This window comes from Podarcis tiliguerta, assembly GCF_965153285.1.
Source record: "Podarcis tiliguerta genome assembly, chromosome: 3".
NCBI classification, from domain to species: domain Eukaryota; kingdom Metazoa; phylum Chordata; class Lepidosauria; order Squamata; family Lacertidae; genus Podarcis; species Podarcis tiliguerta.
The window spans coordinates 48,987,765-49,011,488 of NC_139536.1; the positions used below are offsets into that span (position 1 = coordinate 48,987,765).

Consider the following 23,724-nt stretch of genomic DNA (forward strand, 5'->3'; position numbering starts at 1 on the left):
ATAATATTAATAAGAGCATAGCAGCAGGGCCTGTAAAATAGCTGGCTCAGTTTGAGAAGAGGCCTAGAGTTCAAGGAAGGGGGAAGTGGAAAAAGCTCCTGTGACCATGAGAACATTCGCTTTTGTTCCCAGGATCTGTTTTGCATTGCTAAGCAACCAAGCTTTAACCCTCCTGGCTGGCTGGCCATCCAGGTGAAAGCAGGAAACAGGTGACGATTCAGGCAGCCCACAAATTCCTCTTCAGGTCTCATAAAGAGACTGAAAGAAAAAACCCTGAACTGATGCCCTCAGCAGTGGAGCTAAATGTGTTGCACTGATGACTCTGGGGATAATTTTTATGCTGAAGGAGAGGAGTGCCATTGCCCCAGTGCAGGTGTTCCCAAGGGGAAAGGTATGTGGATATTCTTGCAATAAAAAAGTAACAGCAATTAATGTTAACTCTGTGACCATGAATGAATGAATTGGGCCACAGGCAAGCCGCACACTCTGGGTTGTATCCAATGGGAGAGGGATTCCAGTGGTGCAACAGGACTTCTGTTTCTCCTTCTCCCTTCACGCACCCCCAAACTCTGCTGGGGGATCCCCCAACCCTCCAGAGGTGATTTTTGAAGTTGGGGGGACTGGTGGGAACAGGAGAGCAAATTCAGTTGCACAGATGGGGCACTTGTCCAAGTGGTTAGGGCCCCCAGTCCCAACCCCAGATTAGGATGTAATAGAGGTACAGTGGCCTACCTTGGAGTCATGTTGTAAGAATTTCTGAGGTACGGTATGAAACACAACATGAATGCTCTGGGATCAGCAACTGGGCATGTTTCCAAATGTAGGGTACCCATTTTACTAATGGGATCGTGATTATGATGTTGCTGCCTATCAACAGGATTATTCTTAAGTGCCATAAAGGGAAACAAATTGTTAGTACTTAATTTATGGTTATAGCATTCCTGTTCCCAGTCAGGGAAAGACATAGGTGGGATTCTCTGCCTCAAGCGTCAAAATAACTTAGCCAGCCATAGATACTTACAACGCTATGCACATTGCTGTTCTCTCTTGGACTCGCCTTGCTATAAGGATGCAATCTTATGCACACTTATATTGAAGTAAGCACCACTACATGGTGGGATTTATATCTAAGTAAATATTATAGGACTGCTCCCTAAGTAAATCAACGTTCTTTTAAATCTATGGCCTGGCCTAAAAGCTGATACGTTTAATATAAAGCTTACAATCTAATTTTTAAAAAGTTAACATGAAAAAGATTATCAAAATATAACATACAGGGTGATATTCAGCGATTTTTAGTCCATGTAGGCCAACTGGAATTAATGAGCATGACTGAGTTAGGTCCATTAATTCCCAATGGGTCTACTCTGAGTAATTTGATTACCACCCATGGCTTGGGAAGTAATGTCTTTATCAAATGCAAGAGTTTAATGCAGAGGGAAATCCACTGAGAGTTTTCCTCCTGGAAGCCCATTTCAATAAAAGTGAATTATGGGGATTCTGCAAAGATAGATTTGAAGTAACCGCTAGGCTAAGCTGGCACAATCTGAAAAGCTGTTCTAGCTGTGAGTGACTGGGTAGCAGAACAATATGTGAGATGAGGGTGTCCCTGAATATTCTACAGAAAGGGCGGGAGGGAACAAGGAAACAGAATGCTGAAGTGTGTGACATGCTGGCACAGTGAAGTTTCTATGGTGATTTAGAACTTGAGAAATATACATTATTATCAGTTTCGCTTCGAAAGCTGGGATTCCAGAAAGGAAGAAAAATGGATTCTCCAACCCAGCATGAGATGGTAACAATGTCACTATGGCAAAAGGCGAGCTGCAACTCTGCAAAAGAAGAACAGATTTGCACAGCTACAAGAGAACTAAGGTTTGCACATTTTCTTTTTGAAGTAAATGTGGGTATTCAGGGATAAGGGATCTTCTGTATTGCAGATATATAACAGGGAAGGGGAATCATAACAGTACAAGACGACAGAATAGCTAAAGACTGCCACTGAAATAGGAAAAGAGCTTGCAGCTCTGATTCATAAATATTATTAAATTTTATATGGTGCCAGCACCGCAGCTGGTAGTATACATAGAACCAAAATAAAAGTATGGTACTTGCCCCAAATAACTTACGATCTAAATTTAGATGGGGAGAGTCAAGAAAACAACACAGGATAGGTAAGAGAGACAAGGGACAACATAGGGACTAATACAAATGGAAGCATTTGAGATGGAGATGTATGCTGGTATGTAATACACTTTTATTTGACAGTTTCTCATTTACTCTTGCATATTCACAGTACTGAACAGCTGGTGGGATTGAGGAGCCCGAGAAAAGGTATTTGGTTTTTTGAAAAATTCTCTTTAAACCTTCCATAAACTCAGCTGCCTGAGTTTTCCCAAGCTGGTATAAAATTATATTCATCACTGAAGCCTGTTTGGCTTCCTAATGCAAAGCCTGCAAAACAACTTAATTTCTCTTGGGACCTGAATATGAATAATATTGTACTTTCCCTTGTGCTGGCTTAAACACCTGACATAGTTCAAATCAGAACCTCTTTCTGCTCCCCACCACATACTTGCTGTTTACAATCAAGCAAAAAATAAATGGGAGCTTCCCTCTCATTGTAAACAGCAGGTATGGAGTCCCATGATTTGGATCGTTTCTGCCACAGCACCAATCTGGCTTACATGCGCTCTGATGTCGTTTTTTTAAGTATGTATGGCAATAGCAACATCACATCAAGCTTGGCCAACACCATGCTAAGGTGGTCACACACATCACAACCAAGAAAGAAGCTCATCACTCAAGGAGAATACAGGAGATGGGAAAGATCTGCAAGAAATTTCCAGACACATAATTTATATGTGTTTATACAAATTTAGAAATACGGTGGTACCTCAGGTTAAATACTTAATTCGTTCCGGAGCTCCGTACTTAACCTGAAACTGTTCTTAACCTGAAGCACCACTTTAGCTAATGGGGCCTCCTGCTGCCCCCGGGCCACCGGAGCATGATTTCTCATCCTGAAGCAAAGTTCTTAACCTGAAGCACTATTTCTGGGTTAGTGGAGTCCGTAACCTGAAGCGTATGTAACCTGAAGTGTATGTAACCTGAGGTACCACTGTAATTGCTAGAATCTGGAGGAGGAAAACAAGAAAAAAAATTATTCTGAATCTCAGAAGCCAGAACAGCAAGAGGAATCACTGCGTAGTGAAAGCAGCAATCCCTCTTGCTGTTCTGGCTTCTGGGATAGCTGCGCAGCCTGCATTCGCTCCGTAAGACGCACAAACATTTCCCCTTACTTTTTAGGAGGGAAAAGGTGAGTCTTATAGAGCAAAAAATACGGTGTCAGCTTAATTTGTTGTCTAGTAGTTAACTGTTGATAGGCATCTTCAAGCTCTGCTTTCCTTTCTTAGGGTTATCTTTAAACTGACCTTGGGCCAGGCAGCCCTACAAATAGAAGACTTCCCTGTGTACAGTAGGACGCACAACCACCTAAGGAACCCAGGGTTGGAGAACACATGCTAGAGGTCCCTGTTACTCATGATTCTTCCTGGGGATCAGATCTATGAACATCAGTGAAAGTCACTGGACTCACATGCTGAAAATGCATGTTGTGTTTTATTACCATGCATCAATCAATGTGTTTGTACCCTGCATATAACTATATGCACGGGGCAACTCAGGTTCCAATCAAAGGAATGCATTCCTGTTGCTATTAAATTACCCAAACCGATAGACTCAATTGTTTGCTTCCCCCACAGAAAATACCAATTTTCCAGAAAATCAAAGCTCCACCACAGCAAAAGGGGTTGATTCAGGAGACTCCATCAAGCCACTAGTCTTCCGGCTACATGACAGTGTTCCTGAATTAGTCCGTGAGGTTCTACTGGAGCGTGGCTGGATTGAGTATGATGAGCACAAGCAAGATAACGAGGACTGGAACCTGTGCTGGCAGAACCAGCCTTTCCGGATGACAGACCACCGAAGCATTAAACCATGGCAGAGGCTCAATCACCATCCAGAAACCGTCCGGATCACCAGGAAGGACTATTTGGCAAGACATTTGAAGCGCATGAAGGGAATCTACGGAACAACCCTCTACGAGTTCAGTCCAGCAGCTTTCATCATGCCCAACGACTACATTAAATTTATAACAGAATACACCAAGGAGAGGCAAATACCCGGCAGGAAGCTGAGCTACTGGATCTGCAAGCCTGTTGCCAGGTCTCGTGGGAGGGGCATCCTCATTTTCAAGGACATTAAAGACTTTGTTTATGACTGCATAGTGATTGTGCAGAAGTACATCAGCAACCCCTTGCTTATTTCCGGGTACAAGTGGGACCTCCGCTTTTATGTATGCGTCGCTAGCTTTTGCCCCCTCACTGTTTACGTGTACGAAGAAGGGCTGGTGAGGTTTGCGACGGAGAAGTTTGACCTCGAGGCCCTGGACAATGTTTACGCCCACTTGACAAACACAAGCATCAATAAGTTTGGGCCCTCGTACAGGAAGGACAAAGACGTCATCGGCTCCGGCTGCAAGTGGACGTTCAGCCGTTTCCGGGCCTACCTACGCAGCCGCCATGTGAACGACGTGTGCCTCTGGCAAAGGATCAACCACATCATCACCCTTACCTTGCTCGCCATCACCCCCTCGGTGCCGTTTACCTCTAACTGCTTTGAGCTCTTTGGGTTTGACATTCTCGTGGATGACAAGATGAAGCCCTGGCTCCTGGAAGTGAACCACAGCCCGGGTTTGCACCTCGACTGTGCCACAGATGCAGCTGTGAAAAGAAGGTTGCTCCATGACATTGTCGACTTGCTGAACTACAAGGAGGCTGACGCGCTGAGAACAAGCAAAGGGGTGATCCAGAAAGTGTCATCCTTTGGCCGAACGCAGTCTTTGTTGACTACCAAAACTGACGTCTCTCTAGATTTCCTGGCTTGTGGGAAAAGAACCAAGTCCGCAGTTACTTCCCCATCCCCATCACTCTTGCAGGTTAATAAGAGGAGCCCAATGTCTGGCAGGGCAGGCAGCGCATACCCCAAGAAAACCTTAACCTCACAGCTGCGTGAACGAATGAACACGCCCAAAACATCCCTGCTGCCATCTAAAAGCAAACAGTTATTAAGATCTAGTAGTTCCCTATATAAGCCTGTTCAATCTACCCGGTGGCTTAATTCAACTGAGCTCTGTACACACAAGCCATCTATCCCTCCCTTTTTCCTCTCAGATAAAGACAAAAAGCCATTCCCTCGGGTGGGTGACTTTGTCCTTATATTTCCTTTCAGTGATGCAGTCCTTGAAGCATCTAGGAATGGGATCCATGTCAAAAGTGTAATAAAAGAAATACACAAATTAATGAGCAAAGAATTGCAGCCAGAGCACCAGAAATCAAATAAAAGCTTATTTAACCAGTAGATGAGCGGGACGAGCAATCCTGTATGTCATTTACACCAGAGGGTGCATGTGCTGCAGCTACGCTGGCACACGTTATGCCACATTCTGTAAGAGTCCCACAAAAGTTGGAGGAAGGATGTCACTATGAGGACACATCTGAACCACATAGCAATGGCTACACAACTTTAACAGTCAGGGCTTTCCCCAGGAGGCTGTGTGAGACCACTGTTGAAAACCCACCACCGCTATGGATCCCTCTGACCTGAACAACCATGAGTTAGTGTCCCTTTTTTCAGGTGGGGGGCAAAGTGGTGACTTCAACTCCAGGTGGTTCTGGATGAGACAAATTGTATAGACTCATTTCAGTTAGGATTATGGCTTAGATCTGGGACAGAAACTGTTTTTTGGTGGCCTTGGTAGATTGATTTTGTTTGTTTATTTATACAAACTGCCAGATCATAATAAAATATTACAGCAATGCACACCAAATTAAGCACACACACAAAAGTACAATACAAGTTCATTAGTTCAGCAGCTTATGATATCATTCTGAACCACCCTACTGCGTTAGGGTCAAGTGGCAAGAGTTTTGTACTGGCGTTGGTCCTCCCTAAATGGTAGACCCCAGAAGATATTGCTGGGGAATTAAACATTACACTCATTGGCCTTTGACACACGGCATCTCACAGGGTTCCATCTTATCCCATCCCCATGCATCTCCATGAAACTGTGGGATAATCTGTAGCGTCTGAGTGCAGTCCAATCAATATGCCAATGATACCCAGTTCTCCCTTCCTTTTCCATCAAACCTGAGGCTATGGAAATTTAGCACTGTAGTTTCTCAAAACTGAGGCACCTATTTTAGCTGCCTCATTTACAGGACACATTAGAGTTCCTTTATAATCTTGGTGAGTGCAGGGCTGAGCTTGCCACACCTTTGCAAGGTGGCCAAAGTTGTGTATATTTCTTTAATTTTGTCCAGCACTCTGCAGTCTCCCTAGCTGCCACATGCTGCCATTCCCAGGCTTTTATGTGAAGTGTGGGAAGCCAAGCAGGATGATTACTAGGAGCCTGAGATTGGGGCACTTGGTGGTTTTGTTTTTAAGGGAAGTCGCTGGTTATAAAACAACAGCAACACTTATTTCATTAAAAGTAAAAATACTTTCAGTTGGAAGTGGTCAAACTCACATTAGGCAGCCTCCCCAGCTTCCGGTGCTTCCAGGAAAGCCCAGCCAGGAATGTTATAAGGCTTTCAGTAAGCACAGGCACCTGGGAAGGCTGCAGGTTGCAGACTCCTGGAGAGTTGATTTGTAGAACAAACAGAAAGGACACTGTAAAGCTTTTAGCCATCACAAAAGTAAGGTAAGTGCACCACAAACCCCAAACCTGGACAAGGTGGCTCTTGGGCTGATCCAGCAGGGCTCTTCTTAGGTTATTATTGTTTGAGGCTAAGCTGATATTTGGTCATCTCCATGGTGGCTCCCAGGCTTTTGACCTCCAGGTGGGGTCCATCCTCCTTTCTTTACTTCATTCTTGTGACAGAAGGAAGTAAAAAATTAAAAGCTATTTGGATGCAGCAAATCTGTCTGGTTGTTTAGAAGACATTACTGATATGTTACTGTTTTCAGCAGCAGTAATTGTCAGTTATATTTTACTGTATTGCTCAAATGGTGTACAGTCATACCTTGGTTCTCAAACATAATCCATTCCGGAAGTCCGTTTGACTTCCAAAAACTTTTGAAAACCAAGGCACGGCTTCCGGTTGGCTGCAGGAGCTTCCTGCACTTAATTGGAAGCCATGTCGGATGTTCAGCTTCCAAAAAAGTTCACAAACTGGAACACTAACTTCCGGGTTTGTGGCGTCCGGGACCCAAAACATACAAGTACCAAGGCGTTCAAGAACCAAGGTACAACTGTATTTGTATTTTTGTGAGACACTTCATAGACCTTTCTGGACAAAAGATGGAATAAAAAATAAACTATAACATAACATCATGAAACACGACATAAGAGAACATAATGAAATGCTAAGACCACCATCCAGGGAACACAAGTTACTCCTTATCCAGGATGACGATCTCCTTCTCATCTTTGATTCGAACCCGTCCTGAAGAATACTTGGTTTCCTGCTGGCCATTTGCATAGACAGTCTTGACAGTCCCATCAGGGTATTCTCTTCTCGTAGACTGTGCCATATGAATCTCCTTTTGCCCATTATGGAACTGGATGGTTTTAACTCCACTTCTGTAAAGCAATAAAATAAAACAGTCCACTTCAGAGCATGTATACCCATGGGAACCCTGTTCATGCCAACAGACTTTACATTTTACACATAAGAACAAACCTAGCAAATCAGCCCAGTTGCCCATCAAGCGTAGTATGCTGTCTCTGGGAATGGCAAGAGTTGGATGCTTGGGGCAGGGGGAAACACACAACAGCACAAGTGTCCTATAAACCTGCAGATCTAGAGCAATTTAGAGCTTGGAGTAACATGTCTTATTGTAATGAGGACCAGGGCAGACAACTGCCTGGCTTTATTGGTTTCTGGCATAGGGGCCAATATGATTTTGCTGGCCAAAAGTTTCCTTGTAATGTGACATTGCAAATTCTGAGATCAAATATGTTAATATCCTTTGTACCTCAGCACCGACAATCAACACAAGGAGTTGGGGCAGACAGACTAATGGATTCCATTGACAGGGCCCATTTGGGTTAGCACTGGCTCTATGTTCCCTGGCCCCATTGGGAGACATAGTTATGGGGGTACCAAATACAAATGTTTCTTTTTAAGATTATGACAAACATTCCCTGTTGCATTCAACCTCAACTTTGATTGTAATTCTCAAAAGGGTAACCATGCTATTCCACTGCAGCAAAACAAAAAAAGAGTCTTGGGGCAACTTAAAGACGAAGAAATGTATTACAGCACAAACTTTCATGGACCACAATTCATTGGATACACAAAGTGTATCCAGATTTTTTAAGCAATGAGGTCAGAGGGAAATGAATGCAGAAAACACAGAGGCAATGTTGATTATGTAACAGACAGTGGTTATTCTCGTTTAAAAAAATACCTTTGGTTTTGCTTGTATTTATGTAAACGGGAGGACAGAATCCTAGCAAAACACAATCCCTTGCAACAATTTTGCCTTGCAGAGCTCTACAAAATTATCCAATGTGAACAGCAGAGTGTTGAGACAGTGCTGAAATGGCACTTCTATTGAATGATTCCCCCTTTCCAGTTCCTGAGTACTTTATTACTTACTTGTCCACTTTTACAACTGTACCGTCTGGGAAAACAGTTTCTTCCACCATACCTCCATCATAGCGGCGTTTCACAGTCTGGTCTGGAAACACGATTTCTTCAGTACCGTCAGGGTGGTACTTTTCTGTGGAACAGGACATTGTTAAAAAGTCTTATTTGAAACATGTGTGAGCTTAACTTCCCAGTGTGGGTACATCATGCCTGATACATTGACACTCGTGCATACACTGCATATTATGACCTACACACAGATTGCATGTTATTTCTTATGTGGATGTGCCTCAAATGCAGATATATGGCATGTCTGAAGCAACCTGAAATTTGCCACTCAGGATGCTTCACAACTCAGCAGGGGTTTTTTGCACAGGCCTGTTGGGTCCCACCTCAGTGTGCAAACTGAATTTCTGAACAATATGCAATATGAATTCATTTATTTATTATATATAAGTTCTGACATCATTTTAAAATTGATCACCATTAAAGACAAAAAAGATAGAAAATTTATTATCTGATATGCATATCTGTTTGGTAAACATTGCCTTTAAAATCAGTTTTAAAGTAATAGTAAATTAACGTTACCAATCTGATTATTAGGAAACTGCAAGACTTCCAATCCATTTGGGAAAACGGTTCTGGTTGTCTGTGTCTCTGCATAGTAATAAATCTGCATAATAATAAACAAGGAAAATGATAGGAAAATGCATTGGAAAGTGTGGAATAACAATTGTCGATGCAAATTCACAAACAAATCAGAACGAATGTTCAGTAAACAGCTGACATCATCTAACCTCCCCACAATCATTCTGCAAATAAATCAAGATGAATGCTCAATAAACTGGTTGTGTGGAATAGATCATAGTTCCCTGTCCAATGCTGATTTAATCTTCACTTTTGCCCCTCTCTCTCATCTCTGGTGAGTCATCTAGCTTTGTATTGCTTCAAGTATATACATCAACACCTTCAAAGGTTTGTTGATTTATTTTGAGGTGGAAAACTGCTCAAGAAGGGGGGGGGGAATATGGGTGCCACCACGGTGACTTTGTTACTGTTTTTAAACAAACTGTTAAGCACTCTCAGAAGCCAGGAGGGTGGAACTGCTGTACAGGATTTCCAGAAGGAAGAGATTCAGTGGCGTGAACAACTCTTCCCAAGACTGGCAGAAGTGAAATAAATTATGCAAAGTTAGGATTTGCAAAGTAAGCATTTGCATAATTTATACATCGCAGAATTCAACCATTGAGTTGCTCTGGCACAGATTTCTTTCAGCACAACAAATGTGGAGACTTGCTAACTTGCTTATAAAAGATTGTTTAAGCTCAGGTCAGAGCTCAGCTAAATATTTATTTCCCCCTACTTGGAAATTAAGACATTTAGAACTGAGGTCCATCTTTGTAATCACAAAGCAAAATAAAATAAATATACACACCACTCTCTGATCTGGCAAGATCTTCTTAATATCTCCATTGTAAAAAGTAACAACAGTTGTTCTTTTATCCGTGCTAATCTCCATTTTTGTCCCGTTTGGATATTTAGTAATCCTGCGCCCATCAGTAAACAGTTGTTTCACCTTTAAAACAAAGACCAGATGTGCAGGGTTGGTGTGTATTCACATTCTCTGTCTTCCCTCTCTTCCCCCCACAACCCACCCCCCTGTAGTTAAACTGGAATACTTGAATTGAAGAAGACTCTCATTCATCTAAACGGATCTCTGTGCTTTATTACATTAGATATTTAAACATCTGTGACTTTTAATAAGCTTCAGCCCAGAACACCAATTTTAACATGTTTCACCAGGTTAATTCAGAAGGGCAGAGCTGCATCAGAGGTGAGCGAGCAGACCAGGGGTCATCCAGTGTTCCACCTGAATGCTCAGAAACCCTCAAGGGCCTGTGTGCCGGCATCTGAAAGAAAGCTAAAAGGAGCCAATTTATTTCTTTTGTCCAGAGCGAACTTTCCCCCTCTACCTATTCCCAAGTGGGAAAGTTCACAATGGGAGTCAGAAAAGAACAGCAGGCAGCAGAGACAGTTCCCATCCAAGATGAAACAGTCCTCTCTTCTTTCCTCTTGATTCTTTGTAAAATGAAAACACGCTGCCAGCACCACTCATGATTCCTGGGGGTGGGGGGGTGGGGGAAGAGGCTGACAGTGGCACTGTGTTGGCAGTGGCTTCACTGGGGGAAATATGAGAGGCCCATCTTCCGGAGAGGCCTTTTCACAAGAATTTGAGAAGGGGTGTTAGCCTATGCAAGCAGCCCTAGTCAAATTCCCATGGCACCACCCATAAACTGCACCTGTCTTAAACTAGTTTAATACAGTGGTACCTCGGGTTACAGAGGCTTCAGGTTACAGACTCCGCTAGCTCAGAAATAGTATCTCGGGTTAAGAACTTTGCTTCAGGATGAGAACAGAAATTGTGTGGTTGCGGCACAGAGGCGGCGGGAGGCCCCATTAGCTAAAGTGGTATCTCAGGTTAAGAACAGTTTCAGATTAAGAACGGACCTCCAGAACTAATTAAGTTCTTAACCTGAGGTACCACTGTATCATTCCCTACTCACAGTGAAATCTGAAAACTACTTTGTGTCAAGAGCATGGGATCTCAAACAGAGAATTTGTAGGGGGGTGGGTTGGAGGAAACAGTTAAGTTTGTGGTGTAGCTATGCCCTAAGACCATAATTCCACAGAAGATGGAGGAAACTTGTATTCTGCTGCTGCAGAGTGTAGGACCTGAACCAATGGCTGCTAAATAGAATAAAGGAGATTCTGACTAAACTTTAGGAAGAACTTTCTGATGGTAAGAGCTGTTCAACAGTGGAACAGAGTCCCTCATGAAGACTCTCCTTCATGGACGGTTTTTAAACAGTGGTTGGTTGGTTGGTCGTCTGTCAGGGATTCTTTAGATATGATTCCTGAAATGCAGGGGTTGGACTAGATGACCCTCAGTGTCCTTTCCAACTCTATGATTCAATCTAAGGTGGCCACTGTTCTTGTCATGTTTGAGTTTCGCTTCTGCTTCCCCCACAACATTGCTCTCCTGTCCTGCTTCGTTCCTGTATGGCTCTTTGCACATATGCAAATAAGCATGTGCAAATATCAGCACAAGCACAAGGTTGAGTTTACCAGCAGTTTACGTGTCATTTGAAGTGAGAGGCTGGAATGTCTCTACTCGCAAACAGGCACTCTGGCTCCTTCCTGTACAGTGGTACCTCGGGTTACAGATGCTTCAGGTTACAGACTCTGCTAACCCAAAAATAGTACCTCTGGTTAAGAACTCTGCTTCAGGATAAGAACAGAAATCGCAGTGGCAGCAGCAGTGGGAGGCCCCATTAGATAAAGTGGTACCTCAGGTTAAGAACAGTTTCAGGTTAAGAATGGACCTCCAGAACGAATTAAGTTCTTAACCCGAGGTACCACTGTACTGTTGTAAATGGGGAATGCAAAGCAAGGACACTGGGGAAGTTGTTAGAATTTTGTTCTGTTGTTGTTGGGGTTTTTTTGGGGGGGGGGGGGAGAGAGGATCAAAAGAAAAGGTGAGTTGTCTCGAAAGTGTCCTAGGCCTTTCAGAAAAAGTGCCAAAAACAGCCACCTGGTTTCTTTAGAAAGCTTCAGGTTATGGGAGACACACGCCTGCCATTCACTTAGGCTGATTTGAGATCTATGACCGGCACAAATGGCATTAAAAATTCTATCCGGCAACTCAGCATAATCTGCATTCCCCTGGAGACCTCCGGTGCTGCAGAGGGTGCTCCAAATTGTGCTTTAATGAATTACCATATGGCAGAGACATATGCTTGCAGCACTTTTATTTTCATGTAACGTGACCCCCCATCGCATGCATGCCAGCTCTGCAGGAAGTTAGCTTCGTTTCATGCAAAGAGCTCCTGGGAAATCAGCCAAGACCCCTCGATGAGCAGATGGGGAATGCAGCCCTGGTGATGTGTGTGCCACACGGAACCAGCTGCCTTGCACTCCAACACAACCTCCAGTGAAGACTGTGTACAAAAGGAAGCTTCCCCAGGTGGTTTGCAGGTGAAAGGCATATTAAATCAATGGAGCCAACTGTGAGGAGAGGCATTTGTAGCAAGGCAGGGTTTATGCACACACATCAAAAAGCAGTTCAACACTACATTGGCACCAATGTAGATTTGCCTTGGGGGTAGGGTTTGCAAGTCAGTTTCAAACCCTGGTTGCAGATACTAGCCGAAGGAGTTCTCAACAATATCAAATCTGCTTAATGTCGGTGATTGAGGACAAGAGAGGAGAGGATGGGAAGAATGGGATCCTATAGTCCACTCCCAATCTCTTAACCATGGTTAAGAGATCCCTCCACCAGTCCAGGGAGAGAACATACACTGCCTTCCAAATTCGCTGTCCATTTTGTAATTCTGTAAAGCATCTGCCAACATAAAGGTGCAGAAATCTGGGGCGTAAGGTTGGAAGAATATTCAGATGCCCTCCCCAGTGGCATGGGGCCATCCCACAAAGAAGCAGCTCCCATCATTGTACAAAATGAAGCTAAGTGTGAGGATATGAAGGCCAGAAGACCCTTGTACAGTGGTACCTCGGGTTACATATGCTTCAGGTTACATACGCTTCAGGTTACAGACTCCACTAACCCAGAAATAGTACCTCGGGTTAAGAACTTTGCTTCAGGATGAGAACAGAAATTGTGTGGCGGTGGCGCGGCAGCAGCAGGAGGCCCCATTAGCTAAAGTGGTGCTTCAGGTTAAGAACAGTTTCAGGTTAAGAACGGACCTCCGGAACGAATTAAGTTCTTAACCCGAGGTACCACTGTAACTGAATGGATTGCTCTGTATTTCACAGGTTCATTGTATTACTGCTTGGACATGAATGTGGCTTTGACTTGTTTTACATTTTCACATACAGTGGGTTTAGTTCCATTGGTTGCTCTGATGTTCTGTGTTAATTAAGTTGCTCATGGTGATTCGCTTTGGTCTTCCTTTTGGAAGGAAAAGTGCGACAGAAGCAATAAATGACGTTTTCAAATATTATGCTACCTCTGTAGTAGCAGCATGTGGGGTGGGGTGGAGCCACCCTCCTAACACTGGAGTCACTGCTGCCTAAGCAGCAAAGTCAGGGCTGTGCAGGTACACCAGTGCAATTTCTGGATTGGCAGCAGGGGTCCTGGCAGTGCACCGCATAGCCCCCACCTTGCTTCTGCCCTGCCCCAGCCCTGTCCAGGTAAGTCGCAGTGCTACCAGTGTGGGGAGAGTTGCTCTAGGGCCATGCTCCAGGGCCACACACCCCACTACTTCTGTCACTTAATATTTCTACTGCTTTTATACTTAGCTAATATTTCTTACCTTTCCATCGGGGTACTCTATTATTTCTTTCACTTCCCCATCCTCCTTTATTTCAGTATATAGTGATGCTCTTCTGGACAGTATTGATTTGAGAGGAGAAGCCTATCAACAATCAAACATGATTTTTAATTGCATGTATTTTTCTGCACAGAGTGGCATGATCTATAAAATCCCACATAAGAGGGGGAGTGGCACAGTATTTTATTCAAGAAGAGGGTATTAGGGATCCCTCCCCCAATATATATCATTTCCAACTGTGATGCCCAAGCTAGCTAATTAAAACAAATAATGAAAATCAATATAAAAACCATAAAACAACACATAGATAAACCTGGTGTAAGTCAAACAGATCTCCGGCCAACAGAATCAAATGTTATCTTAGCACTTGGTTGCATGACAGAACAAAAAAGAAACACTACTGATACAGAAACATAGACATACAAAGAGAAATTCAGACACCCAGAAGACCAAACCTTATTTTTAGTCTCCACAAAAATAGGAAGATTTTCCACAGGTGTATTCCTGCCATTTGAGGCAATGCTGTTTTTCCTGGAGGTGGACATAGAAACCACTTGCTCAGAAGATTTATTGGATCTCTGAACCCTTTTATGGCTAGGATTCTCTTTCACCTGTAAAAATTGTTACCTGTCAGTAATCATCTGAAACCACCTAAGCCATATGTTTAAAGGAATCTGTTATATTTAATGCCATATGGTTTAACTGATCAATAAACGAACCCTGTTTTCCCCACCCCTTTCCCCCAGAGCAGCAGCGTAGCGTAGATTACCAGAACCCGGGGTGGTATGGAGGGCATGGATGGGTGGGAGGGAAATGGGCAGAGTGGGCATGCACATTCAACTGCCTAAGGGCGTTTGTGTCGCCTAGGAGATCGCAGCCACGGAGATAAGAAAAGAAGAGTTGTTCCTTTGTCTGGCGAGGTCACTTCTTGGTTCGTATGGAGAAGCCATTTTTAATCAGAGCCCAGTGACAGAAACAACTGGGGCAACTGCCCCTGTGCCCCATCCCAAGCTACGCCACTGCCCCAGAGACTCTTATCAGAGTAGGTTTTTAGGCCTGCTGTAAAATATGCTCAAGGCTTATACATAAACATACCTGTATTCCCACATTACTCAAGGATGTGGTGCTTAAACTGTCATTGCTTTGACTATTTAAAAATCCTGTGTCTTCTGAACTACCTGAAGTGGAAGAGAACGTGCCTAGAGGGATTAAAATATTTACATATTAAAAACTGTCAACAGCCACATATGAAAGCACCGATATTTCAAGTCCTGTATTCAGACTACAAAGCATTGATACTGATGTTGTTCTTGGCCAGCAAAAGGGAAATGTTTGAACAACACAGATTCATAGAATTGGAAGGGACCACAAGAGGGTCATCTAGTCCAACCCCCTGCAGTTCAGGAATCTTTTGCCCACCATGGGGCTTGAACCCATAACCCTGAGATTAAGAGTCTCGTGCTCTACCGACTGAGCTATCCCAATAGGAACTAGGAAGTATGCAACCATTTGAACATACTTTACCTTTCACATGCAGACCTGGGCTGGTAAGTACGCTTGGTTCTGATTCAGACACGGGTGTCTTCCTTCCATAACTGTGCTGCTGACTGTGAGCCAACAATGCCTACAATGAAGAGGAAGCCTTTAAATGAAGGCACACAGTGCTCCTACGCACTTGAAGTGATTGAACAGGCAGGCTTTCCTCGCTGTGGTGATGTGGAGCTGAGCCAAAAGCATCAGGAAATGCCATGGCTCTTGGAGAAAAAGGTATTGTGTGGTTTATAAAGACACCAGCTTGAAGATACGTTCCAAAAGGTTTAGATTTGGATGTCACTGGGCCACACGTTGTAGATCTTGTGAAGATTTATTTATTTAGAGCATTTGAACCCTTCAGCCAAAGAGGCTCCCAAAGTCCTTTGGCAGAACAAATTCACTGGAAAAGGAGACAGGCTTAGCCAAGATTAGAATAAATGCATTCAAATAATGCCTAACTAATTTATCTTTTATGTAAATGGGTCGACTATAGGTTTATATATACGTAGCAGGCTAGTTTAAACCTTTTGTAAGAGGAAGAGGCAGTAGGCAATAATCTTCATAGCACCCTGCTTTGCAATTTGCAGGGGTTTTCCAGAAATAATAATAACAAATCAACGCTGCCAGTCTCTGTAGACAACAGTAAAGTAGATGGACCAATGGTCTAACTCAGTACAAGGCAGCTTGTACTCAGACATTACTGGATTGTTAATATCAGCAACTGTTGTGACATGGTTACTGTGCAATCGGTTGCACTGCATTTCATGCTATTTTAAAACTTCACTTATTGTACACTGCTCAGAGGTTTCTTTTTTAACATAAGCATTTTTATAAATTTCCTAAATAAATTCAAAGAATGTGCATTACTTTCTGTAGTCCAAACGGTGTTCGATGAGGGGTCCTCTGGCTTATGGGTGTCACACTTCTGTTATGAACTGCTTTACACGGACTCTTCACTCTTTGTTCTCCTGCTGCAGATTTCAGTGATTCAGACCTTTGCAGAGCCATCCTTGTTGCCTAGAAAAGATTAAATGCTTTTTTAAAATTATTGCATGGTGTCTTATTTGTGAGCATGCCACTAGGAATACTTAAAAACTGAAGATTTAACATGTTTACACGGTATTTAATAATACCAATAATAGTTAACATTTCCATAATACTTTCAAATGTGCTTCATTATCTGGATGTAATTTTTACAGCAATTAGGGATGCTCAAGGAATTCTACATTGATGGACTAATCTGATCTACTGAAGCATGACTGCGTTCTGTTTTTGTTTTATAGATGTAATTTTGTTTTTGTTTTATAGATATAATTTTATTGCAGATGTTATATTGTTATGTTCATTACAACACACCAGCTGTACACTGACTGTATGTATGCTAGAAGCAGTATAAGGCTATATGGGGACTGGGGAAGGATCAATATATCTTACCTGTGAATCTCTAGGGGCCAATTCATCTGGTGGTACTATTTTCCTTCCCATAAGCTTATTGTTAGGGCTCTTGTGGCTATTTTGCGACGGTTTCTCTACCAGGGTTCCTTCAGGTGGTGTCCCTCTCAAAATAGCTGCTGAGACCTGAAAAAGAAATTATAATGTAGTAGCAGTTAAGAATGTCTCATGTGCCCAATAGGTTCAGCAGCCATTCTCTATAAACAGAGCCAGCGCACCTATGAGGCAAGGTGAGGCAACAGCCTCAGGCGGCAAGAGCCACAGGGGCAGCAGATGTGTCCTTCAAGGAATGCATTTAGGTGCCAAAATGTTCTGGGCCAGACTTGTCTATATGTCTAATTTAAAGAGCAGACAAAATTAAGGCTGCTTGCAGGCCAGCCACATTCTTCCTGGAAAAAGGACGGCAACTCTCACGAGACTGCTCCTCCCTGTAGTTTCCTACTCAAAACAGATGTGCTAGTTGAGGATGGACTCCAACTCTAGCCTGTCGCTTCTCAGAGGACCATTGCCTACCTGTGAGAAGATCTGCCAGTGGGGAAAGGAAGAGGGGAGGTGTCAGCTTTTCCCCATCCATTCGGGAAGAGTTCTGAAGCCTGCTCTAGTATAAGAAGCAACATCCAAGGAGCCGTAATCCTTTCCCCATCAGTGGATCTTTTAAAAATGAGCATGACTACATCAAAACAGCCACAGCCCATTCCCAACAAAGCAAGCCAAGAAGCCAAACACAAACAGGAGGTCTGCCTATCCTACCGGCGTTTCTCTTTTTCTGCCAATCAAATCCACAGCTCCATGTTTCCTTTCGCTTTCCATCTTCTGATGCTCAGAGACCCTGAGCTCGTCTTGAAGCTCCAGGTTCTGTTTGGTCAGTGCTTCGACCTGACTTCTCAGCTCGCCATGGGCAGCGTGCCAACGGGTCTCATTCCTTCTGAACTCCTCCTGCAGCCCTGCTATTTGCTGCTTTAACATCTGTCATTAGGAAAACAGGGTTGTTGGTTTCCCAGGGAAAGGTGTGTTGCCATTTCTGTGTTGCAACATGGCTGAGTGACATCAGGCCCTCTCCTTATTTCACTAAACCCCACACGAGTACTACTGCTAGGAAGCTAACCTACATGTGGTTAATACCCAACTGCACCACTGTGGGCAATTGTCAGCCAAGGCTGGGTCTTCTGACTCAACTCAAGCAGGGTTTCTAGGAGGAGAGCCACATTCACTTTAGGGACAGGAATAGATCACAGAAGGCACAATGAGGGTAATCTTGTCCAACCCCCTGCAATGCAGGAATCTTGAACCCCCAACCCTAAGAGTCTCATGCTCTACTGAGCTAGCCCAACAGGTAATATGAAACTGTTCTGTTGCATATGATTAGCTGCATTCTGAATTTAAGCTCCTGAAAGTGCAGCCGAGGGAGAATAAGTCTATTCTCATGTAATTTGGGGGTATGGTGGAGATGTGTGCCAAAGCGAGGCAGGGTGTAAGCACCATTTGTAACCTAAGGACTTGGGAGGTAAACCTTGAAAGGACCAAGTCCAGGGTAGTGATAAAACAGGTTCGTGTACAAGAGGAACTGACAAGCCAGGAAACAGAAATGTAGGGACTGGCAGTGGTCTGAAAGAGCCTGCTCCTGAATGCTCAAGGCCGTCTTTCCCTGTGTAGGAGGTAGAGATGAAAAGAGTTGATGAAGGACAAGACAAAGAGCAGGACAGAGAGAGGGGAAGTCATTAGTCAACTTAACGGCAATAGGAAAATCTCCTAGGTACAATAACAAGTTCTCCTTTCCCCTGCCCTTGCAAGTAAGCTCCCCTCTTAAATTGCAATGCAGCCCTCACCATTTTTCCAGCTCCAGTAAGAGGAAGTGTTCTGATACACTAAACTAAAGGAGGCCAGGCTTACGGACAGCTGCTCTAAATGCTCATTTAAAAGAGGAAATTAGATTCAATTATGGGGAAGCATCTCAGTAGTAGAGCATCTCCTTTGTGTACAAAACAGAACAGGTTCACTTCCTAGCATTTACAGGTAGGGCTTGGGGGAAGCCCTGTCTGAAATCCTGGAAAGCCACTGCCAGTGTAGACAATACTGCACTTAGTTTTGAGGTTTCTATGACGCAGAAAGCATCATTGTGCAATATACAACTTACTTGTATTTCCCCTGATTCTCCTTTACCTACTGTCGTATGCTTCTCAAATTCTGCCTTTTCCTTCTGCAATTTCAGGGCTTCCTCAGTCTTGCACTGTTCCAGGGAATGCAACTTCTCTGACCTCTTGGCCTCAAATTGATTTATTTGTCTTCTGTTGAAAAAGAAACAAAGGGGTGATGTAAAAGACCAGGGTATCACACGTACAGGAACTCAAGGGTTTGTTTTCACAGATCTGAGCCTTGGGCATTTTTTTAAAAATAGGGGGAATGTGCTTAATACTACCTGTATTAAAATCAGGTATGTCATAGTCTTGAAGAAATCTATCTTGTACTGGGCCACAAGGCTGGAATGGAGTGCTGTTGCCCTCATGTCCTTCTCAAATTTTGTGGTGTCTTCCAAATAAAGCTCAATAACTTTGCGGGTGTCAGGATTTTTTGAAATCTGGCAAGCCTAGTTTAGTAGAACTTGGAACTTTTGCACTATTCTATGACATTTTGTTTGGCTTGTGAAAGGTCTTTCCCTGATTTGGCTTGATAATGCCATCTGCGCACTCAGTTGCAGGCTGGTTTATATCAGTGTACAGGTGACACTGAAACAACTTATAATTTCAGAAGCTTCTAAGACTAGACGGCAAAGTTTGGAAACCTAAATAGCAATGCTTTAAATAAAGATAATGATGTTGTTCTTTGCCTCAGATACAAAGGGATTGCACAAAAGCTACCCATGGGAAGGATGGCATATGAATTCCTATAGGAAAATAACCACAAACAATTTCCTTACCTAAGAAAGTCCATGGCTTTTGCTTGTTCTTCTTTCATCTGAGCTAGGAGAGAAGTTTCTCTCTGATGCACCTGAACTTCCGGTTCACATTCTAACTTATCAGTGTGCCTTTTCTGCACTTGCTCTACAAAGAGATTTATGTTAACATGTGTTAAAGCACAAAGAGTCAAGTCAGTCTGTGTAACCATTTTGGTTGAATTTGATAACGGAGGTGTCTTCAACAAAGCTTTTCTACTGTACCATTTATCTGAGCTTGCTGAATGCAAGCTGATTTTTCTGGATATTAAATAAAAATCACTTGTCATTTTAAAATGTCTTACCTGGAGTAGCTCTTTTATCATCCACTTTTGCTTTGCTTTTGAAAGCAGGGAAAAGGTTGGCCACAAGATCACTTGTCAAGGAAGGAGGTTGCAAATTGTACTCTGCACTGTAATTGCTGGCAACACCGTTGCTCTGTGTTTTAGACTTCCTTCCTCCTCTTCTAGTTTTTGAGGGGTGACAGGAAGATCTTCTAAGGGGGGAGAGAGTCTTTCCAAATTTCAGGCTGCCATCATCAACACAAGATTCACTGCTGCTGCTGCTGCTGCTGCTGCTGCTACTACTACTACTACTTGTGATAAGAGTGGCCTCCTGTTGACCTGCTGGCTCCTGAACACCAAACTTACTGGCAGGCAATTTTCCATGGTTTTTCAATGAGTAATCATCAGCTCCACTGGGTTCATCAGTGGCATAGTCAGCATCGGAAAGATCCATGTTCTTGCCAATGTTAGCTGGTCTATGGTTACTAGGCCTTATTGCGTACTGAGAGCAATGAGATTTAGGTTCATCTTCACTATCAGTAGATGTGCAGAGTGAATCACTAGAGAGGGGTTTTCCTTCCCATGCATTAGCAGCACCTGCATTGCTGTTCTTTTGGAAATTAGCCATTGTGGTGACACATTTTCTATCTGATTTAGGTGTAACTTTTATTATTTGATCATTGACTTTCTTAAACCCAGGGTTGACTTCCACTTGGCCCTCTGGGCTTTTCCCCTCAGCAATACAATGCTCATTTTCACATTGTCTAATCTGAGTCACACTTTGAGCAACCTGAAGTCCAGAGCTCTGCTCCTCTTGATTGTCTTGGTTGCTTTCTAAGTTATGAAGCTCAGGGACATCTGGTGAAGCATCAATGGACATTCCTACCACCTGTGATACACTGTCTTCTAAGTTCTCCATAAGCCACATTGGAACCTTAAAATCCAGGGATCTCTTGTCAACCCTAACCAAATGATCTTGAGACCCAAGACTTGAGGTTTCATTTTTTTCAGTCACCTTTGCTTTAATGTCAATTATTTGTTCATGACATTCCTGTGAACATTTGGACCAGTCAAACTGAGGTGGTACACCAGATACTTCTCCATTTACCATCCCTTTGCTATCACAACCACCAGATTCGCTGCTGTCTTTTATTTCATCTGACCTTCGCTCGCAATTATGAAGCTGGCCTTTTACATCCCCCTTGAAGGTGATACAATGTGTGTTTTCATCATCCATGATCAGCACAGTGGGGCTAGTGACCTGCCTTTTCAGTTGTGGGTGTTTCCCCAATAGTTCTTCTGCATCCCACTGAGAAGGCCATGAGAAATTATTTTGACAATCAATGCTAATGCGTCTAGGAAATCTGGCTGGTTCCTTGCCAACACTGTTTCTCTTTTTTTCAAGCCTTGCAGTCCCTTCCCCACATTTCAGAAATGACTTCTGAGCAGCCACTTTAGCCTCACGGGAGTTCTGTAAGGAAGGCAGTAACATTAAAATGTGGTGAGATATCTCATCATTTCTAATAAATAATGAATCCCATTAAAAACAAGCAATCTCAAAGAGCTTGGGTGTGAATTTCCAAAGTTTCTGAAGAGAAGAATTCTGGCTCCAAAGACAATGGTTAGCCTCCTCTTGATTTTATTGGGGATTTATCATAGGCTGCAGCATTAGGGGTCCTCCACCTCAAGATGGTGGTGGTTTCCCACAAGTAAGTATGTATGCCAGGCCACTGCTGGCAACCTGGTGTTCTCCTGACCTCATGGCCGGCTCGCTTGATGCCTGTCCCAAGGAATGACTCTGACACACACAGAGAGACACCTGCTGATCCTATGTGTCTCAAACCTTACATCTACACACCAGAGTGTATAATCCGAAGCCCTGCAAACATAGGAGCTTCCAATTTTCTTCTATGGGCCCAAAGGTGTTGTTTATATATGAGAAGTCCTCAATAAAGAATGCCAGGCATGTTCCTGCTCACAGAAGAGAGCAATGAAACCCCTGTTCAAAGAATGAATCATGCCAAATGGGTTTCAAAATCATGTAGAACCATAGGGTTTTAGCAGCATAACAAATATTATATTAACACAACTTATGCTCTCGTACCTGTTGCTGCTTCTCTGCTTGTTGAGAATCGACTTTAAGTTGCTCCTCAACAAATTCCTCAAACGTCTTCCGCCTCACTCCAATTCCAGGTCTGATTGGTCTAGGGAAATAATAAACCAGATTTGAACATAAATATTCTGCAGCCATTTTCCATTATGACGAATGGCGGCTGAGGCATGTTACGCTGCTTCAAACTTGGAAGGGGAAATGGCAGAATATTAATAAGAGAAGGGGCAATGGATATCCTACCATTGCGTTCCCCCCCACCCCCAAGAGGTTCAGAATTTCCTCACTGTGTCAAGTCTAATTAGCTCACATTTATCAACACCCTCATGGGGAAAGGGCCACAGCTCAGCAGTAAAACATCTGCTTTACATGCAGAAGGAGAACCTGCCAAAAATCATAGAAAGCCACTGCTACTCTCTGTAGACCATACTGGACCAAGAGTCTCATAGAATAGAATCATAGAATCATAGAGTTGGAAGAGACCACAAGGGCCATCGAGTCCAACCCCCTGCCAAGCAGGAAACACCATCGGAGCACTCCTGACATATTCTGAAGAAGTATACGACAGCTGTCTATGTCCGTGGACTGATTTTATGCTACTTTCTTAATTTTAAGCTTGAAATAATGCTGTTCATGTAAAAATGCTTCCATCTCTAGACAGTATTGAATATGGATGTTGTAAAGATTATCAAGAGATCCTTCCTATATGATGGGTGAGGAACCTATGGTCCATGGGCTGGATCTCACCCAGTACTGAATTTCATCTGGACTGCTTTTAAAGTGTGGGTCTTTAAAGGTTTAGAGAGCTTTGAAAGCGCAAACCAGATTGGGAGACAGCTGGGCCAATCTGCACATTCAAACCTCTCCCTTCTCAGGTGGGAAAGTACAGATCAGCACCAGTTGTCTGCTGATGTGATACAGTGGTACCTCAGGTTACATACGCTTCAGGTTACAGACTCTGCTAACCCAGAAATAGTACCTCAGGTTAAGAACTTTGCTTCAGGATGAGAACAGAAATCGTGCAGCGGCACCGGGAGGCCCCATTAGCTAAGGTGGTACCTCAGGTTAAGAACAGTTTCAGGTTAAGAACGGACCTCCAGAACGAATTAAGTTCTTAACCCAAGGTACCACTGTACATGCTTTCAGTGGTGGAAACCTGGACTGGGTCAGCAATCGGCCACTCAATACACATTTTCAAAACTCTGTTCAGGAACTTTTTACTTTTCTGTGGCCCCTGATTGACTCCTCGCCCCTCCACCCCATGGGACTTTGGCTCCTGAGAGAAAAGTTTCCCCATCCCTATCCTATACAAAAAGGGGATAAATAAAATGTGCTCCTTTCCCCACTTAACATTTGCACCAAACCTTCCACCAGTTGTAAATGTTTTAACAGTTTTAGAATTTTTTAATGT

The 23,724-nt window shown here is 43.3% G+C and overlaps 2 protein-coding genes across 3 annotated transcripts in view; one reads left to right on the forward strand and one right to left on the reverse strand.

Annotated features, from left to right (window-relative positions):
* Positions 1–197: 197 nt before the first annotated feature.
* On the forward strand, positions 198–5,426 carry TTLL2 (tubulin tyrosine ligase like 2). The gene is made up of 4 exons (XM_083434144.1): positions 198–391; positions 1,731–1,875; positions 2,297–2,334; positions 3,765–5,426. Exons 1-4 carry the CDS (start codon positions 304–306, stop codon positions 5,420–5,422), a joined length of 1,929 nt encoding a protein of 642 aa, XP_083290270.1. The 5' UTR covers positions 198–303; the 3' UTR covers positions 5,423–5,426.
* A 392-nt stretch (positions 5,427–5,818) lies between these two features.
* The window catches only part of LOC310674608 (uncharacterized protein), a 28,265-nt gene continuing 10,359 nt past the window's right edge, over positions 5,819–23,724 (reverse strand). For both annotated transcript variants that reach the window (XM_083434036.1, XM_083434037.1), the window contains 15 exons: positions 22,308–22,407; positions 20,225–21,674; positions 19,905–20,028; positions 19,125–19,275; positions 17,741–17,956; positions 16,973–17,116; positions 16,406–16,555; positions 15,530–15,629; positions 15,101–15,204; positions 14,461–14,616; positions 13,988–14,089; positions 10,093–10,233; positions 9,246–9,330; positions 8,667–8,790; positions 5,819–7,645 (listed from right to left, as the gene is read on the reverse strand). In XM_083434036.1, coding sequence (XP_083290162.1) covers positions 7,456–7,645; positions 8,667–8,790; positions 9,246–9,330; positions 10,093–10,233; positions 13,988–14,089; positions 14,461–14,616; positions 15,101–15,204; positions 15,530–15,629; positions 16,406–16,555; positions 16,973–17,116; positions 17,741–17,956; positions 19,125–19,275; positions 19,905–20,028; positions 20,225–21,674; positions 22,308–22,407 — 3,337 coding nt within the window. In that variant the 3' untranslated portion in view covers positions 5,819–7,455. The remainder of the gene's footprint in view (positions 7,646–8,666; positions 8,791–9,245; positions 9,331–10,092; positions 10,234–13,987; positions 14,090–14,460; positions 14,617–15,100; positions 15,205–15,529; positions 15,630–16,405; positions 16,556–16,972; positions 17,117–17,740; positions 17,957–19,124; positions 19,276–19,904; positions 20,029–20,224; positions 21,675–22,307; positions 22,408–23,724) is intronic.